This window comes from Cricetulus griseus, chromosome 4 (genome assembly GCF_003668045.3).
Source record: "Cricetulus griseus strain 17A/GY chromosome 4, alternate assembly CriGri-PICRH-1.0, whole genome shotgun sequence".
Classification (NCBI taxonomy): Eukaryota; Metazoa; Chordata; class Mammalia; order Rodentia; family Cricetidae; genus Cricetulus; species Cricetulus griseus.
Window position 1 is genome coordinate 135,561,807 of NC_048597.1, and position 16,046 is coordinate 135,577,852.

Below are 16,046 nucleotides of genomic sequence, written 5' to 3' on the forward strand. Positions count from 1 at the left end.
TACTAAATGCTCAGGCCAAGGGCAAATGGCATATTACAGAGATTACTCCAGTAATTGTCCTATCCAGAAAAGTTTAAGTCTTGTACCTTATATCCTCTAGCTAAGATAAGAGAGGATATTAGCTATGACTAGTTAGTCATCAACCTCATCAAAGACCTGGAAAGGAAAATAAGATGCTACTACAGGCTGGCTTTGATAGTTGGCTCTCTTCCTTCACTGTAGTTATGAAGTCAGGTTGACAGGCATGTACAGCAAGCACTTTAACCCCAGAGCTATCCTGCCAGCCCCTAGTCCCCTAAATTATGAGATTTCGATATTGAGAATCACCTTGCTCCTGGTGCATGTTACACACTGAGCTGCCAGCCTGGTCCATAGCTGCATGTTGAGGAAGTCTTTTAGTATCCCGTGTGTTCATAGACTCCGTGACTATTATGGAAGTAGATTTCAGGTAGGTGAGTTTTACTTGACCTGCCATTGTTCTTAGGACAGGGTCCCTGTATCCCAGGATGCCTACAGAGTCCATGCAACTGAGGATAAATGTGACTTAGAACCTCTGGTGCCCTACCTTCACCTCCTCAGTGTCAGGATAACAGGTTGAGCACTGCATGCTTGGAGCACATAGTACCAGGGATTAGACCCTGGGGCTCCAGCATGCTAGGAAAGTACTCTGAGAGGTGAGCTCCATTTCCAGCTTCTTTTATTCATTTAAAAATTCTAGTTATTAAAATTCATTTTGTTACTTTTTGTGTTGCACATATATTTGTTTTTTTAATTTTTGAGATTATAATTAGATTACCTTTCTTCCTTCCCCTTTCTCTCTCCAAACTCTCATCTCTCATATGCTCCTCCCCATTCTCCTTTAAATTCAGAGCCTCTTTGTAAATAACTGTTTTTATGTGAATATATATTATATTCCTAAATATAATCTGTTGAGTTCATTGTATTGAGTATTTTTATATCAGTCTTCATGAGTGAAATGGTTCTGTAATTTTCTTTTTTGTTGAATCTTTGTGTGGTTTAGGTATCAGGGTGACTGTGGCCTCATAGACATAATTTGGCAATGTTATTTATGTTTCTATTTTGTTCAATAATTTGAGGAGTGTTAGTATTAGCTCTTCTTTGGAAGCCTGTTAGAATTCTGCATTAATACTGTCTGGCCCTTGGTTTATTTTTGTTGTTGTTGTTGTTGTTGTTGTTGGGAGAATTTTAATGACTGCTTCTATTTTCTTAGGGGTTATTGGCCTTTATAAATTACTTATCTCATCTTGATTAACTTTGGCAACTGTTGTCTATCAATAAATTTGGCCATTTACTTTAGATTTTTCCAATTTTATGGAGTATACGTTTTGAAGTATGATAACCTAATACTTCTCTGAATTTCCTGGAAGTCTGTTATGTCCCTTTTCATTTCTGATGTTGTTGATTTGGATATTCTCTTTCTGTCTTTTAGTTTGTACAAGGGTTGGTCTATATTGTTGATTTTCTCAAAGAACCAACTCTTTGTTTCATTGACTCCTTGTATTTTTTCTCTTTATTTCTACTTGATTGATTTCAGTCCTCAGTTTTATTATTTCCTACCATCTCCTCTTCTTTGGTATGTTTGATTTTTTGTTCTATAACCTTCAGGTTTGCTGTTAAGTTGCTAGTTTGAGATCTCTCCAAATTCTTCATGAAGGCACTTAGTGCTATGAACTATCCTCTTAGTATCACTTTCATTGTGTCCTGTAAGTTTGGGTATGTTGTGGAGTCATTTTTGTTGAATTCTAGGAAGTCTTTAACTTCTTTATTTCTTCCTTAACCAGTAGAGAGTTGTTCAGTTTCCATGAGTTTGTAGGCTTTCTGTTGTTTCTTTTGTTGTTAGAATCCAGTTTTAATCCATGGTGGAATGATAAGATAAAGGGAGTTATTTCATTTTTTTTGTATCTACTAAGACTTACTTTGTGGCCAAGTATATGATAAATTTTTAAGAAGGTTCCATGAGGTGCTGAGAAGAAGGTATATTCTTTGGTGTTTGGGTGAAATGTTCTGTTGATATGCTAGGTCCATTTCAGTCATAATGTATGTTAGTTGTGTTATTTCTCTGTTTAGTACCTGTCCATTGGTGAGAGTGGGGTATTAAAGTCACCTACTATTATTGTGTGGAGTTTGATGTGTGATTTAAGCTTTAGTAATATTTCTTTTACAAATGTGAGTGCCCTTGTATTTGGGGCATAAATGTTCAGAATTGAGACTTCATCTTGATGGATTTTTCCTTTGATAAACATAAAGTGCCCTTCTCCCTCTCTTTTGATTAATTTTGGACGGAAGTCTATTTTGTTAGATATTAGGATAGCTACACCAGCTTGCTTAAGCACTTAGGTCCATTTGATTGGAAAAATCTTTTTTCCAACACTTTACTCTGAGGCAATGTCTGTCTTTGATGTTGAGGTGCATTTCTTGTATGCAGTAGAGGAATAAAGCCTGTTTTTTATATCTATTTTGTTAGCCTGTACTTTTTATTGGGACATTAAATCCATTGATATTGAGAGATATCAATGACAAATCATTGCTATTTCTTGTTTTGTTGTTGGTGGCATGTGTGTGTTTCTTTCTCCTTTCTTTCTTTCTTTCTTTCTTTCTTTCTTTCTTTCTTTCTTTCTTCTTACTTTCTTTCTTTTTTGCTTATGTGCTTCCCTTCTTTTGGTTTTGCTGGTATTATTTCCTGTGTTTTCATGGGTGTAGTTAACCTCCTTGGGTTTGAGTTTTCCTTCTAGTACCTTTCAGATGGCTGGATTTGTGAATAGATATTGTTCAAATTTGACTTTGTTATAATATCTTGTTTTCTCCATCTATGGTGATTGACAGTTTTTCTGGGTATAGTAGTCTGGGCTGGCATCTGTGGCCTCTTAGAGTCTGTAAGACATCAGTCCAGTCCCTTGTGGATTTTAGTGTCTCCACTGAGAGGATGGGTGTGATTCTAATAGGTCTGTCATTATATGTTACTTGGCCTTTTCTCCTTGGATGCTTTTGATATTCTTTCTTTGTCCTGTATGCTTAGTGTTTTGATTGTTATGTGGTGAGGGGGATTTTCTTTTCTGATCCAATCTATTTGGTGTTATGTCATCTTCTTGTACCTTTATAGGCATGTCCTTCTTTAAGTTGGGAAATTTTTCTCCTATGATTTTGCTAAATTATATTATCTGCATTTTTGAGCTGGGTAACTATTGAGTCCATATATTGTTACTTGCATTTATGTTTTCAATGTTGACTGTTTGGCACTGAATAAACCAGTTGGTGCACTCTTTGCTTGGGAGGACTACCTCTCCTGTTTTCAGCTTTCCTCAGTTGCCTATAGTTTTTGTGTAGGCTCGAGGCCTCATAAGCTTTCCCCATCCACTTTGGCTGGTCTGTTAGTGGTTTCCTTGTTCAGCTCATTGGTGAGACTTCTGGATGTAACTACTGTTATTACTAGGAGACACAATCTTATAGAAAACTCCCTGATCCTCTGGCTCTTATAGTCTTTCTATCCCCTCTTCTGAAATATTCTCTGAGCCTTAGGTGTGGCAGTGTTTTGTAAATGTATCTAACAGTACTGGATGCACAACTGCATGGTGATTGGATATGGTTTCTGCAAAGGTCTCCATCTATTGCAAAGACAAGTTTCCTTGAGGAGGGGACACTTATCTGTGGGTATAAGGACAAATGTTAATAGATTGCTCATAGGGATTGTGCTGTTTAGTAAATCAGTGGTTGTGGGTTCTATTCCTGTAACCAGACTTCACTAGCACTGAGTTCAACTAGAGAGCTGTTGGTTACCACCAAGGTATGCATGCCACTACTGCACCCTAGTGTTATTTTGCCATGCTGGTTGTCAATGTGGTTCACAGGTATCCTCCCTCCTTTGGAAGCTCATATCATGCCTTATGGTATCATGAAAGATAGTCCTCTGGGAGGAGACTTTGAGTTCCAGTTCAGGAGTTTCTGGGCTCTGTTTCTGAAGTGAATGGTGTCCTCTAGTGGGTAACCAAGGGTAGCATCAAAAGGCTGTATGTTTTGAGAGTCTCTTGAACAGTCTTGGCAAACAATTCAAGAGAGGGCTTCTCATGTGTGGTACTGGAGTTTTTAATAGGTGGTCTTTGGCTCTTGGTGGGAGTATCATCAGCCTAGATGAGAAAGTATCATTAAAATATATACATTTATGCATGGAGTTATGTGTATTAAATTTTTTTTTAAATAGTTAATAGCATGAGTTCTGTGGCTTTTCTAGACATCCTGTTTTTACTTTATCCATCTCCTCCTTCTGTATTTACTTCTCCATCTTTCCTAAAGAGTTTCCTTCCCTTTTCCCCTCTCAAATCATTTGTTTCCTGCTATTCCCCTTTATTATCTTCCCCCTTTTCTGTATTTACTTCTCTCCCCTTCCCCAAGGAGCCCCATTTTTTCCTATTTCCTTGATCAGGTCACCTGTACCCTGTCATTCTCCTCTCTACTGATTCCCAACTTCCTTATCCTGGCAACGGTCAAATACATTTTTAAAATTAAAACATTTAATTATATTATTTCCTTCATTCTCTTTCCATCTCTAGCCCCTGTCATGTTCCCTCACTCTAATTGCTCCCATGTTTCCCTGCTCTCAAACTGATAGCTTCTTTTCATTTGGTATACATATGTGCATACATACATATATATATGCAAACTTCTGAGTCTGTTTTTGGTTTTTGTCTGTGTGTGCATGGGGGGGTTCAGTGCTGACCATTTTGTATTGGGTAACCAATTAGTGGCCTCATAGCTTGGAGGAACTAATTTTCTTAGCAGACATTAGTTGTTGACCCCATGTTATTTTCCATTTTCTGTGTTAGTGTGTCTATTGATATTGTAATTCCTTAGTTTGCCACTTAATTTTTGATAATAAAAGGTATTTTTCTTTAAGAGACTTTGGCTGAGTGGCAGTGGTACATACCTTTAATCCCAGCACTCGGGAGGCAGAGGCAGAGGCAGAGGCAGGCAGATTTCTGAGTTCAAGTACAGCCTGGTCTACATAGAGAAACCCTGTCTCAAAAAAACCAAAGTGGAGGTGGAGGACTCTGACTGGATTTCTTTCATTAGTATTATATTTCAATGTCAGGAGAAGGCTACTCATTCCCTAGCCTGTCAGTCCTCTCTTTGGAGGCTGCTATTGGTAATACATATCTTTCTAGAAATATTCTTTTATTCAGAGCTATGCTAATACTCAGTTTTACTTGGAAACACACATGGACAACATTGTGTTGTAACTGTCCATTTTGTGACTTTTATTTGCTTTAGTATGTCATTAGAGAGTACTGATATCAATACACACTTTGCACAGTATTCCTTTATTTAATCTTGTTTCCTCTTGATGGGCATTTTGATTGTTAATATCTAAGTGTAATAACAATAGAACATTGTTATGAATATCCTTACATGTGTATGTAAGCATATATTTTAAGTAAATTCCTAGCAGTGGGATTGTTGGATCAAAGGCTATTGTTTAAGAGCTATTGTGGGTTAGTGGGCTGGCCTTTCTGATACAGTCCTATAATTCAGGTCCATGGAGGTTGAGACAAGAGCATCTTGAATTTAGGGTCATTTTTTTGTGCATATGGGGGGCTATGTGATGAGACTCTTGCACAAAATAAATAAATAAAGATGTCACTAACTCTTGTGGTAAAAATGTTCCCATTTTCCTCCTTTTCCTTGCTGATTCCCGTTGGCCTGTAAGGCCTTTTACATGGGCTTGTAGATGCTCTCTAGGCACTGTGGCATAATTGTTGCCTATACATATTACTATTACTTTATGCTACTTGCTATTTTTCTTATCACTTTGCTTACAGTATTCAATCATGTAGAATTAATTTTGTATGTGTGTATTTATGTAGTGTACACACATATGTGTATTCATGTATGTATACCAATTTGCATGTTTGGTTGTTTGAATGAGAATGGCCCCCATAGGCTCATCGAGCCCCATTTGGAGGAACTGTTTGGGAAGGATTAGTATGTTTGGCCTTGTTGGAGGTGTGTTGTGGGGCTGGTCTCGATGTTTCAGCCTCCTGTCATCTCCACTATGCTGCTTCCTATCTGTGCTGCAGTGTGGTATGAGCTGTGATGGTGCCATGCCTTCACTTCATTGTCATGGAATCCAAAATGCTGGAACCCTGAGTCCAATTAATCAGTTTCTATTGCAAGTTATGTTCATCTTAGTGTGTTGTCACAGTGATAGAGAAGTAATGAAACAGGGTGTATGAAAATGGATGTACATGTATGCTGGGAGATGACTGGTGATATTAAATATCTTCCTTGATTCCTCTCCACTCCATTTATCAGGGCAAGCTCACCAATTCTGGTGACTCTGGCTAGCCAGCTTGTCCCGTGGATGCCCTTTCTCTGTCACTGGGTTGGGACTACAGGACGCCACCGCATCTGCCTCATGTTTTCGGCATTCTCAGGATTCAAATTCCAGTCTTCATGTTTATGCAATGCTTTACCCACCCAGACATCTCCCTAGCCACTTGTTTGCCTTTTTTAAATTAGTGATTTGTCATTTTTGTGCTGTGTGTATTTGCATATTTTTGTAATGTGTGTCAGTAGCTTCTAATTCAAGCAATAAAAAACTGGGACTATTATTATTGTTATTTGGTTTTTCGAGACAGGGTTTTTCTGTGTAGCTTTGGAGCCTATCTTGGCACTCGCTCTGGAGACCAGGCTGGTCTTGAAGTCACAAAGATCCTCCTGCCTCTGCCTCCCGAGTGCTGGGATTAAAGGTGTGCACCACCAACGCCCAGCAAAAAACTGGGATTATAAAAATGAATTCAGTTCTAGTGCTTCTGTGTCTAAACTTTTATTCTCCCTGCTATTTAGTTTATTGTAATGAAAAAAGAAGTTAAAAATTTTCTATGCAGCCTGTTTTTATGAAACATGTTAAAGATAATCCATCCCCAGTGATACTGTGGTTTATTCTCTGAGTTTCTATTTACCTAGTCTCTTGCTGTTTATGTAGTCAGGTACTGAATATTGTATAGTCCTAGTTCCCATTTCTCTGTAAACTGTCTAAATCTGTTCAGCTCTTCTCAAACTTTTATTGCATTGTATGTATTTTTAATTTAAGCATCCTTTTTCTCCTCTTTGGAGTTTGTTTTTTTTGAGACAGAGTTTCCTTTATTGTATCTATTTAACCCCAATGAAAGAAATTATTCCTTATAGCTGCGGATAAATGGTGAAAAATTAGAAGAACTTTTATCTGAAAGAGCTGTGCAATTTCGGGCCATCCAGCGCCGGCTTCTAACAAGATTCAGAGATAAGACACCTGCCCCACTCCAACACCTGGACACCCTGCTAGATGGAACGTACAAGCAGGTCAGTGTCATATCGGCAGCAATTGTCTATTACTGGTGTCTTTCCAGAAATGTCTTATAGATTACATTTGTAAGGAGATGATTTGTGAGGGTGAAAGAACACACGAAGAGCATCACACTGCTTGTGTCTGTGCACCTCTCTCCCCTCTCTGTATGCACTAGGGACATTCCCATGTGGGTGAAGAGGTCTGTTCCTTTTCAGTGGTTACAGGGTGTTTTACAGCACAGAGTCCTGCAGTATAGATGAACCACAGTTGATAAAAAGAAATATCTCACCATTTAAAAAGTAGCCTTTGTTAATTTCATACATGATATAATGAAATGTAATTATATCCACCACCTGCTTTCTCAGTCCAACTCCCCTTAGGCCCCATCAACACATCTTTCTCCTTCATGCCCTCCTCTTATTTATTTATTTATTTATTTATTTATTTATTTATTTATTTATTATTAGTTCAAATTAGGAACAAGCTTGCTTCATAGGTCAATCCCTTCTCCCTCACCCTCCCCTTCCCCCAATCCCCCAATGCCTTCCTCTTAAAAAAATAATCTATTAGGTCTGATTAGTGTTGCCCAAATGTGCACAGCTTTGGTGGCACCCACTGGCCCGTGGACAACCTAATCATAACCACATCCCCAAAGAAGGATGACTCTCCTTTCCCTCAGCTAGCCCCTCCTCCATTTGTGCTGGAGTTCTGACTGGTGTGTTCTTGTCCAGGACTTGTGTAGAAAACCACAGCTACTGTGAGTTCATGAGTGCAACAGCTATGTAATGTTCAGAATACAGCATTTCATATATTATTTCCACTTTCTTTTCCATGATACACCCTGAGCCTTATGGGGCAGGGGAAGGAGATGGGTTGATAAAGATCCCATGTAGAGCTGAGAACTCACAGCATTTTGGCCAGCTATGAGTATCTGTGTTGAGTGCTGCCTACTGCAAATGAAAGTGTGTCTGGCCAAAGTTGAGTACATCCCAGATCTATGGGTATAAACATAAATATTTAGAAGGCAATTTCACAATATGGCCATTTGCCAAAATAACAATAGTGTGTTCTGCACTAGGGCTTATGACCTCCGTAGCAAGGGGCTTTTGACCATGTTTACAGTAACAGGCATGAACTTTCTGTGGAACATGCTTTAAATCCAATCAGAAAGTGGTTGGTTACTCCATAGCAGTCATGCCACCATTGTTCCAGTGGGAACTTCTTGCCTATTAGGTTGATGCTGTGTCACGCAGGATCCAGTACTAGGAAAAGTCATTCATGTCCTTTATCCCACAGAATCCCTTATAGCAACTTCTGGCACTGTGAAAACTAACTAGCAGGGAGGAGGTTTTCTGGTCAGTTTGGGATAGAGTCCTGTCTTTCCTGCAGTCAAAAATGGATGGTATCTTCAGCAATGGGGTCTTAACATATAGTTATGTGGGTAACTACAGGCAATGCCAATAGTCTGTGTTGTTTTGGAGACTGCTGGGATCTTCCTGAACAATAATAGTTCAGAGGGAGGTATCTTCTGCTTGACACTGAAAAGCCATAGTACCTTCAGGGTTGAGTCTGACCCTGAGGAAAATCCCTTTGCATAGGTCTACTTGGATCTAACATACCTCAGTGTCTCACATGTATGTTTAGTCAGCTGGGTTCTTTGCCTAGTCTCCAAACATGATTTTCTTCGTAGGTTAAATAAACAAGTAAAGGATCAGTCTACACTAAAGCCTCATTTTACTCTCCACGGCACAACTATTCTATGACTATAAGGTTCATTGTTTTTAGGTAAGATCTCATTTTGTAGCCCAGGCAGATCTCCAAAGTTAATGTTCCTCCAAAGTACTTGTATTATAGATGTGCACCAACATGCATGATGTGTTATTAGATCTTTACAGTGTTTTCCTGTTATAGCAATTTGAAATTAGATCTGTTACCCTTTTGGAGTTCTTTCTTTCTCATGAAGCATGCTTTCAGTTTTGTTGATCCTAGTGCCATTTTGACAGTCTCAGCAGCAGTCAGAGAAGAGCCTTGAGCTGTCGATTGAAATGTGTGCTCTCTCCCCTTGACACCTGTGTCTGGGTGATTCTCAGGTGTCTCTGTTTAAGGAAGCAGTGATAATATTCTTGTGTGAATACAGAGGAAGAAACAGCATTTTTCTTAAATTACAGTGTTTTTTCCCCATTGTGTTCGCAGTGTAGTATATGTCTCCACACAGTTAATATTTATTCTATGAATGACCATTCTCTTGCCATTTATAAAGACAAATTTTTTCAAACCATCTTTTGATGAAGGCATCATTACAAAGAAGAAAACAGAAAACTTTTTTCATGGTTGTGTTATTTTAGCATGTTCAAAAGGTGCTGAGAGATGGAATTTTTTTTTTCTATATGGCATAATTGGAGGACTCAGGCAAACTGACATAGCCATGAAGGTTGTACAGCTGTAAATTCTTGGCAGAGAAAATCTGTTCTGCTTTTGTTTTAGTGAGGTTGTGTGTGCTGTAGGTAATGGTGAACCAGTCTTCTGTTGAAATGCCTCCATGCAGATGGGACAGAAGCGTGACGAGTTTTGATTTTCATTTCCTTTATCGGAACTATTGAGCACTATTTTATAGAAGGTAATTTTTTTTCTCCCTTAAAACACATATTCGAACTGGGATTGTCATGTAAAACAATCTTGTTTCTAATTCAAATAAAAAAAATCTGAACCCCCCCCCACATATTCCTTTAGGGCCTGTGGGGTGGTTCATTTGGTAAAAGATCCTGATGGCCTGATCCTGATGGCCTGAGTTTGATCTCAGAATCCATAGTGAGAAGAGTGAGCCCCTTCCTGAACATTGTCCCCTGAACTCTATACTTGGGAGTCATGCGAACCAGGTGTGAGGCCCCACAGTCATATTGTACCTGCATTCAGGAAGCTGAGAGAGTTGGATGCTGGTGATCAACTCACTGCCTTGCTCTCCCTTTTTGTTCAGTCTAGGACTTAGCACATGAGATCTATTCACATTGGGGGGTGAGTCTTCCCTCATTAATTAAGTCTCTCCCGGGACACCTTCGCAGACACCAGAGGTGTCTCCTGAGTGATTCTGAATCCAGCCACGTTGACAATGACCTTTACCCATCACAGGGCTCGGGATGGATCTCTGACATATTGGAATATGAGAATTAAGGACTCTGTGCCCAGTCAGTCTGCCTGTGATCTACGTCATTCATTTACTTCTTTCAAACTGTGATCTCTGGCAAACTACTTGGAACAATCAAAAAGAAGATGAGACTTACTTCCAAAAGCCTCAGTCTCCCCACTTATAGAATAATGGTATACCTAGCATATCCTCTATGGAGTTGTGACTGTGTACATATATAAACACATAAATTGCTTTGAGTAGTACTTGGTATACAAGATCTCAACAAATTTTAACTGCTTGTGGTAAATACTCTTGGTAGTCATGTGATTATTTTTTTATGCCATCTCAAACATGGTGCTATTAATTGATCAGCAAAGGAAATTACAGTAATATATCATCTTTCTGGGACTATGCTATATGTCAGTCTTACAAATTAAGACCTTAAGTAAGAATGATGAAAACCTTGTATACTTAGGAGTGTATCCCAAAATCCTTTAAGCCAATCTTCCCAGAAGGTTTTTGGCTACAGAGAAGGTACAAAAAGGAAGGGGCATTGTCCCGACCTGCAGGATGTCAACCTGGGGCAAGAGTGTCAGGGATAGGGAATGGGGACAAGAGACACAGAAAGAACGACCACAAGACAGGATTCTGATCAAGTGGCAAACTTTACTTTTCTCAGGCTAGCTTATATAGTCGGCAGAGCAGGATATGGGGAGGCGTAGAATGGGTTGTTTGTGAGCCAGGTGTTAGTATAGGCAGGATATTAGGAAGCCACAAAAAGGATGTTTGGCAGGGTAAAGAGTTTATGAGTAAGAGGTCCAGGAAGGGTTGCCCAGGTTGACTGAGCCTGTGGGTGGAGGACTGGGTCAAATTGTTTCTTTTCTTGAGCTGAGGGTCTAAGAAGCTGCTATGTAAAGGTTAACTATGTGGCCTGCCAAGCATGGCCTAGGATCTCATGCCAAGCCCTGAAATTTAGCTCCCAACAGGGCATAAGGCTTATGAACCCAGGTGGCTGACTTCTGATCATTTTGTTTCCAAAAAAATTTGCTTCAAAACATCACACACACACACACACACACACACACACACACACACACACACACACACATGCATACACACATGTACACACACTCTCAGTCTCATTTGCAGAACTATTATACTAAATGGTAATTTTACCATCAAATAGAAGCTTTCTGTCCTTCTCCCTTCTTTTCCCTCCCACTGCCTTTTTCTGGATAGCCAGATCCAGAAAATAGAATAGAACCTAGGTTGGGAATAGAAGCTAGGGCCTTGTGTATACTAGTCAAGTACTTTATCACACAGCTATATACCCAGCCACAAATGCCTGTTGTAAAGGTATCCATGCTTGTTTGGGTCACTATAATTTTTAACCGATGGGTCACTGGGATGCCATTTTACTCTTTCTTTCTTTCCTTGCTAACCACTGTAGCTGAGCATTTTTCAGATTTTATGTGGTTATTTGTGGTTTGTGTGTGATTTACGTCACATGTGCCTTTTGTTCATTATTCTATCAAGTTGTTCATGTTTTTCTTCTGATGAATACATTAGTAGTAATTTTTATGATTGCTTCATTATACATAAAGTACTTTAAATGTAAATCTTTCTTGCAATGTGTATAAAAGGTTAATCTTTCATGCAATCATATGTAAAAAAAAGTTTTACAAAGTTTTCATTTGCTTTTTTGTTTTAATGTCTTTTTAAAATTGTTTGTTTATTTATTTGTATTGTATATACATCATTGCTTTGCCTGAAAGTATGTTTGTGTGAGGGTGTCAGATCCACTGGAACAGGAGTTATAGCCAGTTGTGAGCTGCTTGGACTTGAACCTGGGACATTTGAAAGAGCAGTCAGTGTTCTTAACCACTGAGACATCTCTCTAGCCCATATTTTAATGTCTGTTAACATGAAAAAAATCTTTAAAATATTTTCACAGTAAAAATCTATCTCTTTGCCTTAAGTTCCTGTGCTTAGCATAGATAGCCTTCCAAATGTCAGGAGTGCAGAGGTAACAACTTAGAATTTATTTTAGCATTTATACTAATTCTTTATATACTTTTAAGTCCATCTGGACTTTATTATTCAATTTAGTGAGAATCTAATCTCCCTGCCAAAAATGGTGAGCTCAGTTGTTCAGCCCCAGCTTATCACATAACGTGTTCTTTTTCCCACTGACTAAAATGCTACCTATATCATTTAATAGCTCTACTAGATAGCAAAGCATCTCAGACCTTAGTGCATGCAGCAATAAAAACTAGCCATTTATTGTTCCTGACTCTGTGGATCAGCTGGGCCATTCCTCTGGGGCCTTGCTTGCTTTCCTCACATTGCTTGGACTTACTCAGGTGTCTGATAGCTCATCTGGACACAGTGTGGCCTAGATGTGTTTATTCACATACTTGGCAGTTGGCTTTCAGATAGTTGGGATCACTGGCCCAAATACCTCATCACCTAGCAGGCCAGACTGGTTAATTTATCTGGTGCCTTAGGTCCAATGTTCAAGCCCTCCCCCTATCCCTTTCAACAGTGTCCCAGAACTCACTTTGTAAAACGGGCTGACCTCAAACTCAAAAAGAGATCTGTCTGCTTCTGCATCCTTTGTGTTGGGATCAAATGTGTGCTCTACTGTGCCTGGCACTTACACACTTCTCAAGCCTCCACCTGTGCTGTGCTTCCCATGTTGTGATCAGTGCAGATCACAGGAATAACAGGGCATCTGTGTATTTGGAGAAGTGAGGGAATCAAGGTCTAGTCTCTTTCTTTTAGCATTACTATTAGCACAATGCATTAAATTAAAATGCTGTAAGTGGGATGTTTATATTGAATCTAAGGCCTCATGTGCTGTACAAGCTTTTTACTATTGAATTCTTCCTATAATCTGTATTTTTTATTGTCATTAAAATCTTATTCATCCACCATTATGGTCCGAAGAGGATTTCTCTAATTACTTTTTCAGGACTTATTTAAAGTGACTGTTGTCACTACTGTCTCCACAATGGTAAGACTTGCTGAATGCTGGCCACATGCTTCTTTCAGAGGTGGCATTATCACCCAGTCTTTTTATATGTCCTCCTCTTACACTGATTCAGGGTTGGCTTTGTGTGGCTTGTACAGTCATTGCTTTCATGTTCCACAACAGTTGTCTGAAATTCTTAGTGTTTTCAAACCGTGGACCCTGCACTTTTAGTTTGCACTGGGTATCTCCATTAATTTAGCTGGTTCTGGCCTGCTTTCTAATCTTATTGTGTGGACCAGGATGACTGGAATACAGTGCAGGGTAGAACTACACAAAGGTGCGTACCACATGCTTTTTCCCAAGACTGGGGAAAACACTGCAGCCCTGGTTACTTACAGCTCCTCTGGGAAGCCTGAGGGCTTCTTTCTGGAAAGAGTGTCCTGGTTAACTGGTAGCCAAGCAAACTGCAGGTGAAGAGACTTCTCATGGAGAAACTGCACTTTGCAATCAAGTGTCTTTGTCATTTAGATTCCCAGCAAGTGAGCCATTGGCTTCAGGATGCATTAAGATAGTTCTGAGTTTTGATGTAGTGGCCAATCAGTTTTCTCCTCTCCTCCCTGCTCTCTCCTTCCCTTCCCCTCCTCTGTCCTTTTTTCCTTCTCCTCTCTTCCATTCCACTCTTTTCTCTCTTTTCCTTCCTCTCTCTTTCTCTCATTTTTGTTATCTGCTTGACCGAGTGTAGCCAACTCTCCTATTTTCAGCCTATGGCTGAAACAAGGAGAGGGTTCCACAGCATCATGCCAGGCAGTCAACCCATGATGTATGTACATGGGAAAGATCTGGCTTCCAGTGAGGAGAGATTTTTCTAATTGCTGAGTACAGTATTAATACTTAGTTTGCATTCTAGAATTTGGGGTGAGGGAAATCTTTCTTTTTGAAACAACTTTTTTTGTAATCATTGCCAGGTGGGAATTAGACACCGAGATTTTCTTTAGCATAAGTATGGTCAGGCTCATGGAAAAGGAGCTGTGTGTGAGATTTTTGCCCACACTCACGTGTATATGTACATATTTGTAATCTTCTAGTTTGTTTTGCATTCACCTATGAGAGTAGTAAGATCTCTCAGGTAGTTCCCCAAATCCTGGTACTGTACTGAAACTTGACTATCAGAGGAAGAGGGCTTTGGTCAACTTGTTAACTTCTGTTGAGATTTGGTCTCTGTGCCATCACTGAATGCTCATATTCATCTCATTCATCAGAAAAGCTTTGGGAAATCAACTCTTTCAAGTTATAAGAATTTCATCTCCGTTTTGCTAGTCAAAGCAAGACTAATTGGTAGGGCAAATTAAAATAGGGGAGCTTTTCTTAGCCTTTGGCTTGGCTGGTGTTTGGATGCTCTTTGTGTGTGCTGAGGTTCCCTCATTTGAACACTAGGCCTCTGTTTCCCAGAAGGGAGTGTTTACTGATCTGAGCTGTCTCAGATGCCGTGTGTGATGTAATGGCTGATAATCATTAGTGCTCTAGAAAGGGACTTGGATACTTTTCCTCTCCTACAAAACAGAGAGACTCTATTAGGCATAATTTTAAACAGAAAGCGTGTGGTTTGAGCTTTGCTATTTGTTCCTTTTTCCTGCACTTAAAACTTCCTTTCACTCTGTTTATTTGTGTGGCACTGACATAAAAAAATCATTTTCAGTCATGTGGAAATCTAAGAGCTTTTTGGTGCATAGTTTTTAAATGAGTGCAATTTTGGTGCCAACACAAAGGAACATGTGATGAATCCCTCCAGAGGCCTGCTTCACTCACTGCCACTGGGGAGAGGAGCATGGCCTAAAAGACCAGAAAGGTGCAACTGGGGGCCTGATGCCGTGGCTGGCAAATTCACCATGGAGGAGCAGATGCCAGGAAATTATCAAACTGAGGGCAGAAATCAATAAAGTTGAAACAAAGAAAACAATTCAAAGAATTAATATAACAAAGAGTTGGTTCTTTGAGAAAATCAACAAGATAGACAAACCATTATCCAAATTAACCAAAAGGCAGAGAGAGATCATGCAAATTAACAAAATCAGAAATGAAAAGGGGGACATAACAACAGACACTAAAGAAATCCAGAGAATCTTCTGGTCGTACTTTGAAAACCTGTACTCCACAAAATTGGAAAATTTAAAGGAAATGGACAATTTTCTGGACAGTTACCACTTACCAAAATTGAATCAAGAACAGATAAGCAACTTAAATGGACCTATAACCTTTAAGGAAATAGAAGCAGTCATCAAAAGTCTCCCAACCAAAAAAAGCCCAGGGCCAGATGGATTCACTGCAGAATTCTACCAGAAATTTAAAGAAGTGCTAATACCAATACTCCTCAAATTGTTCCACAAAATAGAAGCAGAAAGGACATTGCCAAACTCTTTTTACGAGGCTACAATAACCTTGATACCCAAGCCACACAAAGACACAACTAAGAAAGAGAACTACAGACCAATATCCCTCATGAACATTGATGCAAAAATTCTCAATAAAATCCTAGCAAATTGAATACAAGATCATATCAGAGAAATCATCCACCGTGATCAAGTAGGCTTCATCCCAGGGATGCAAGAATG

General features: G+C 39.3%; 1 protein-coding gene across 12 annotated transcripts in view; it reads left to right on the plus strand.

The window, feature by feature from the left end:
* Bbs9 (Bardet-Biedl syndrome 9) overlaps positions 1–16,046 on the plus strand; it is a 408,032-nt gene that overhangs the window by 211,350 nt on the left and 180,636 nt on the right. For 11 of the 12 annotated variants that reach the window (XR_003484647.2, XM_027411687.2, XM_027411681.2 and 8 more), the window contains one exon: positions 7,201–7,353. Coding sequence is in view for 11 of the 12 variants with exons in the window: in XM_027411687.2 (XP_027267488.1) it covers positions 7,201–7,353 (153 nt within the window). In the remaining variant the exon portion in view is untranslated. Of the gene's footprint in view, positions 1–7,200; positions 7,354–10,465; positions 11,087–16,046 lie in introns of those variants that run through there. The other variant, XM_027411688.2, reaches the window with a different exon arrangement.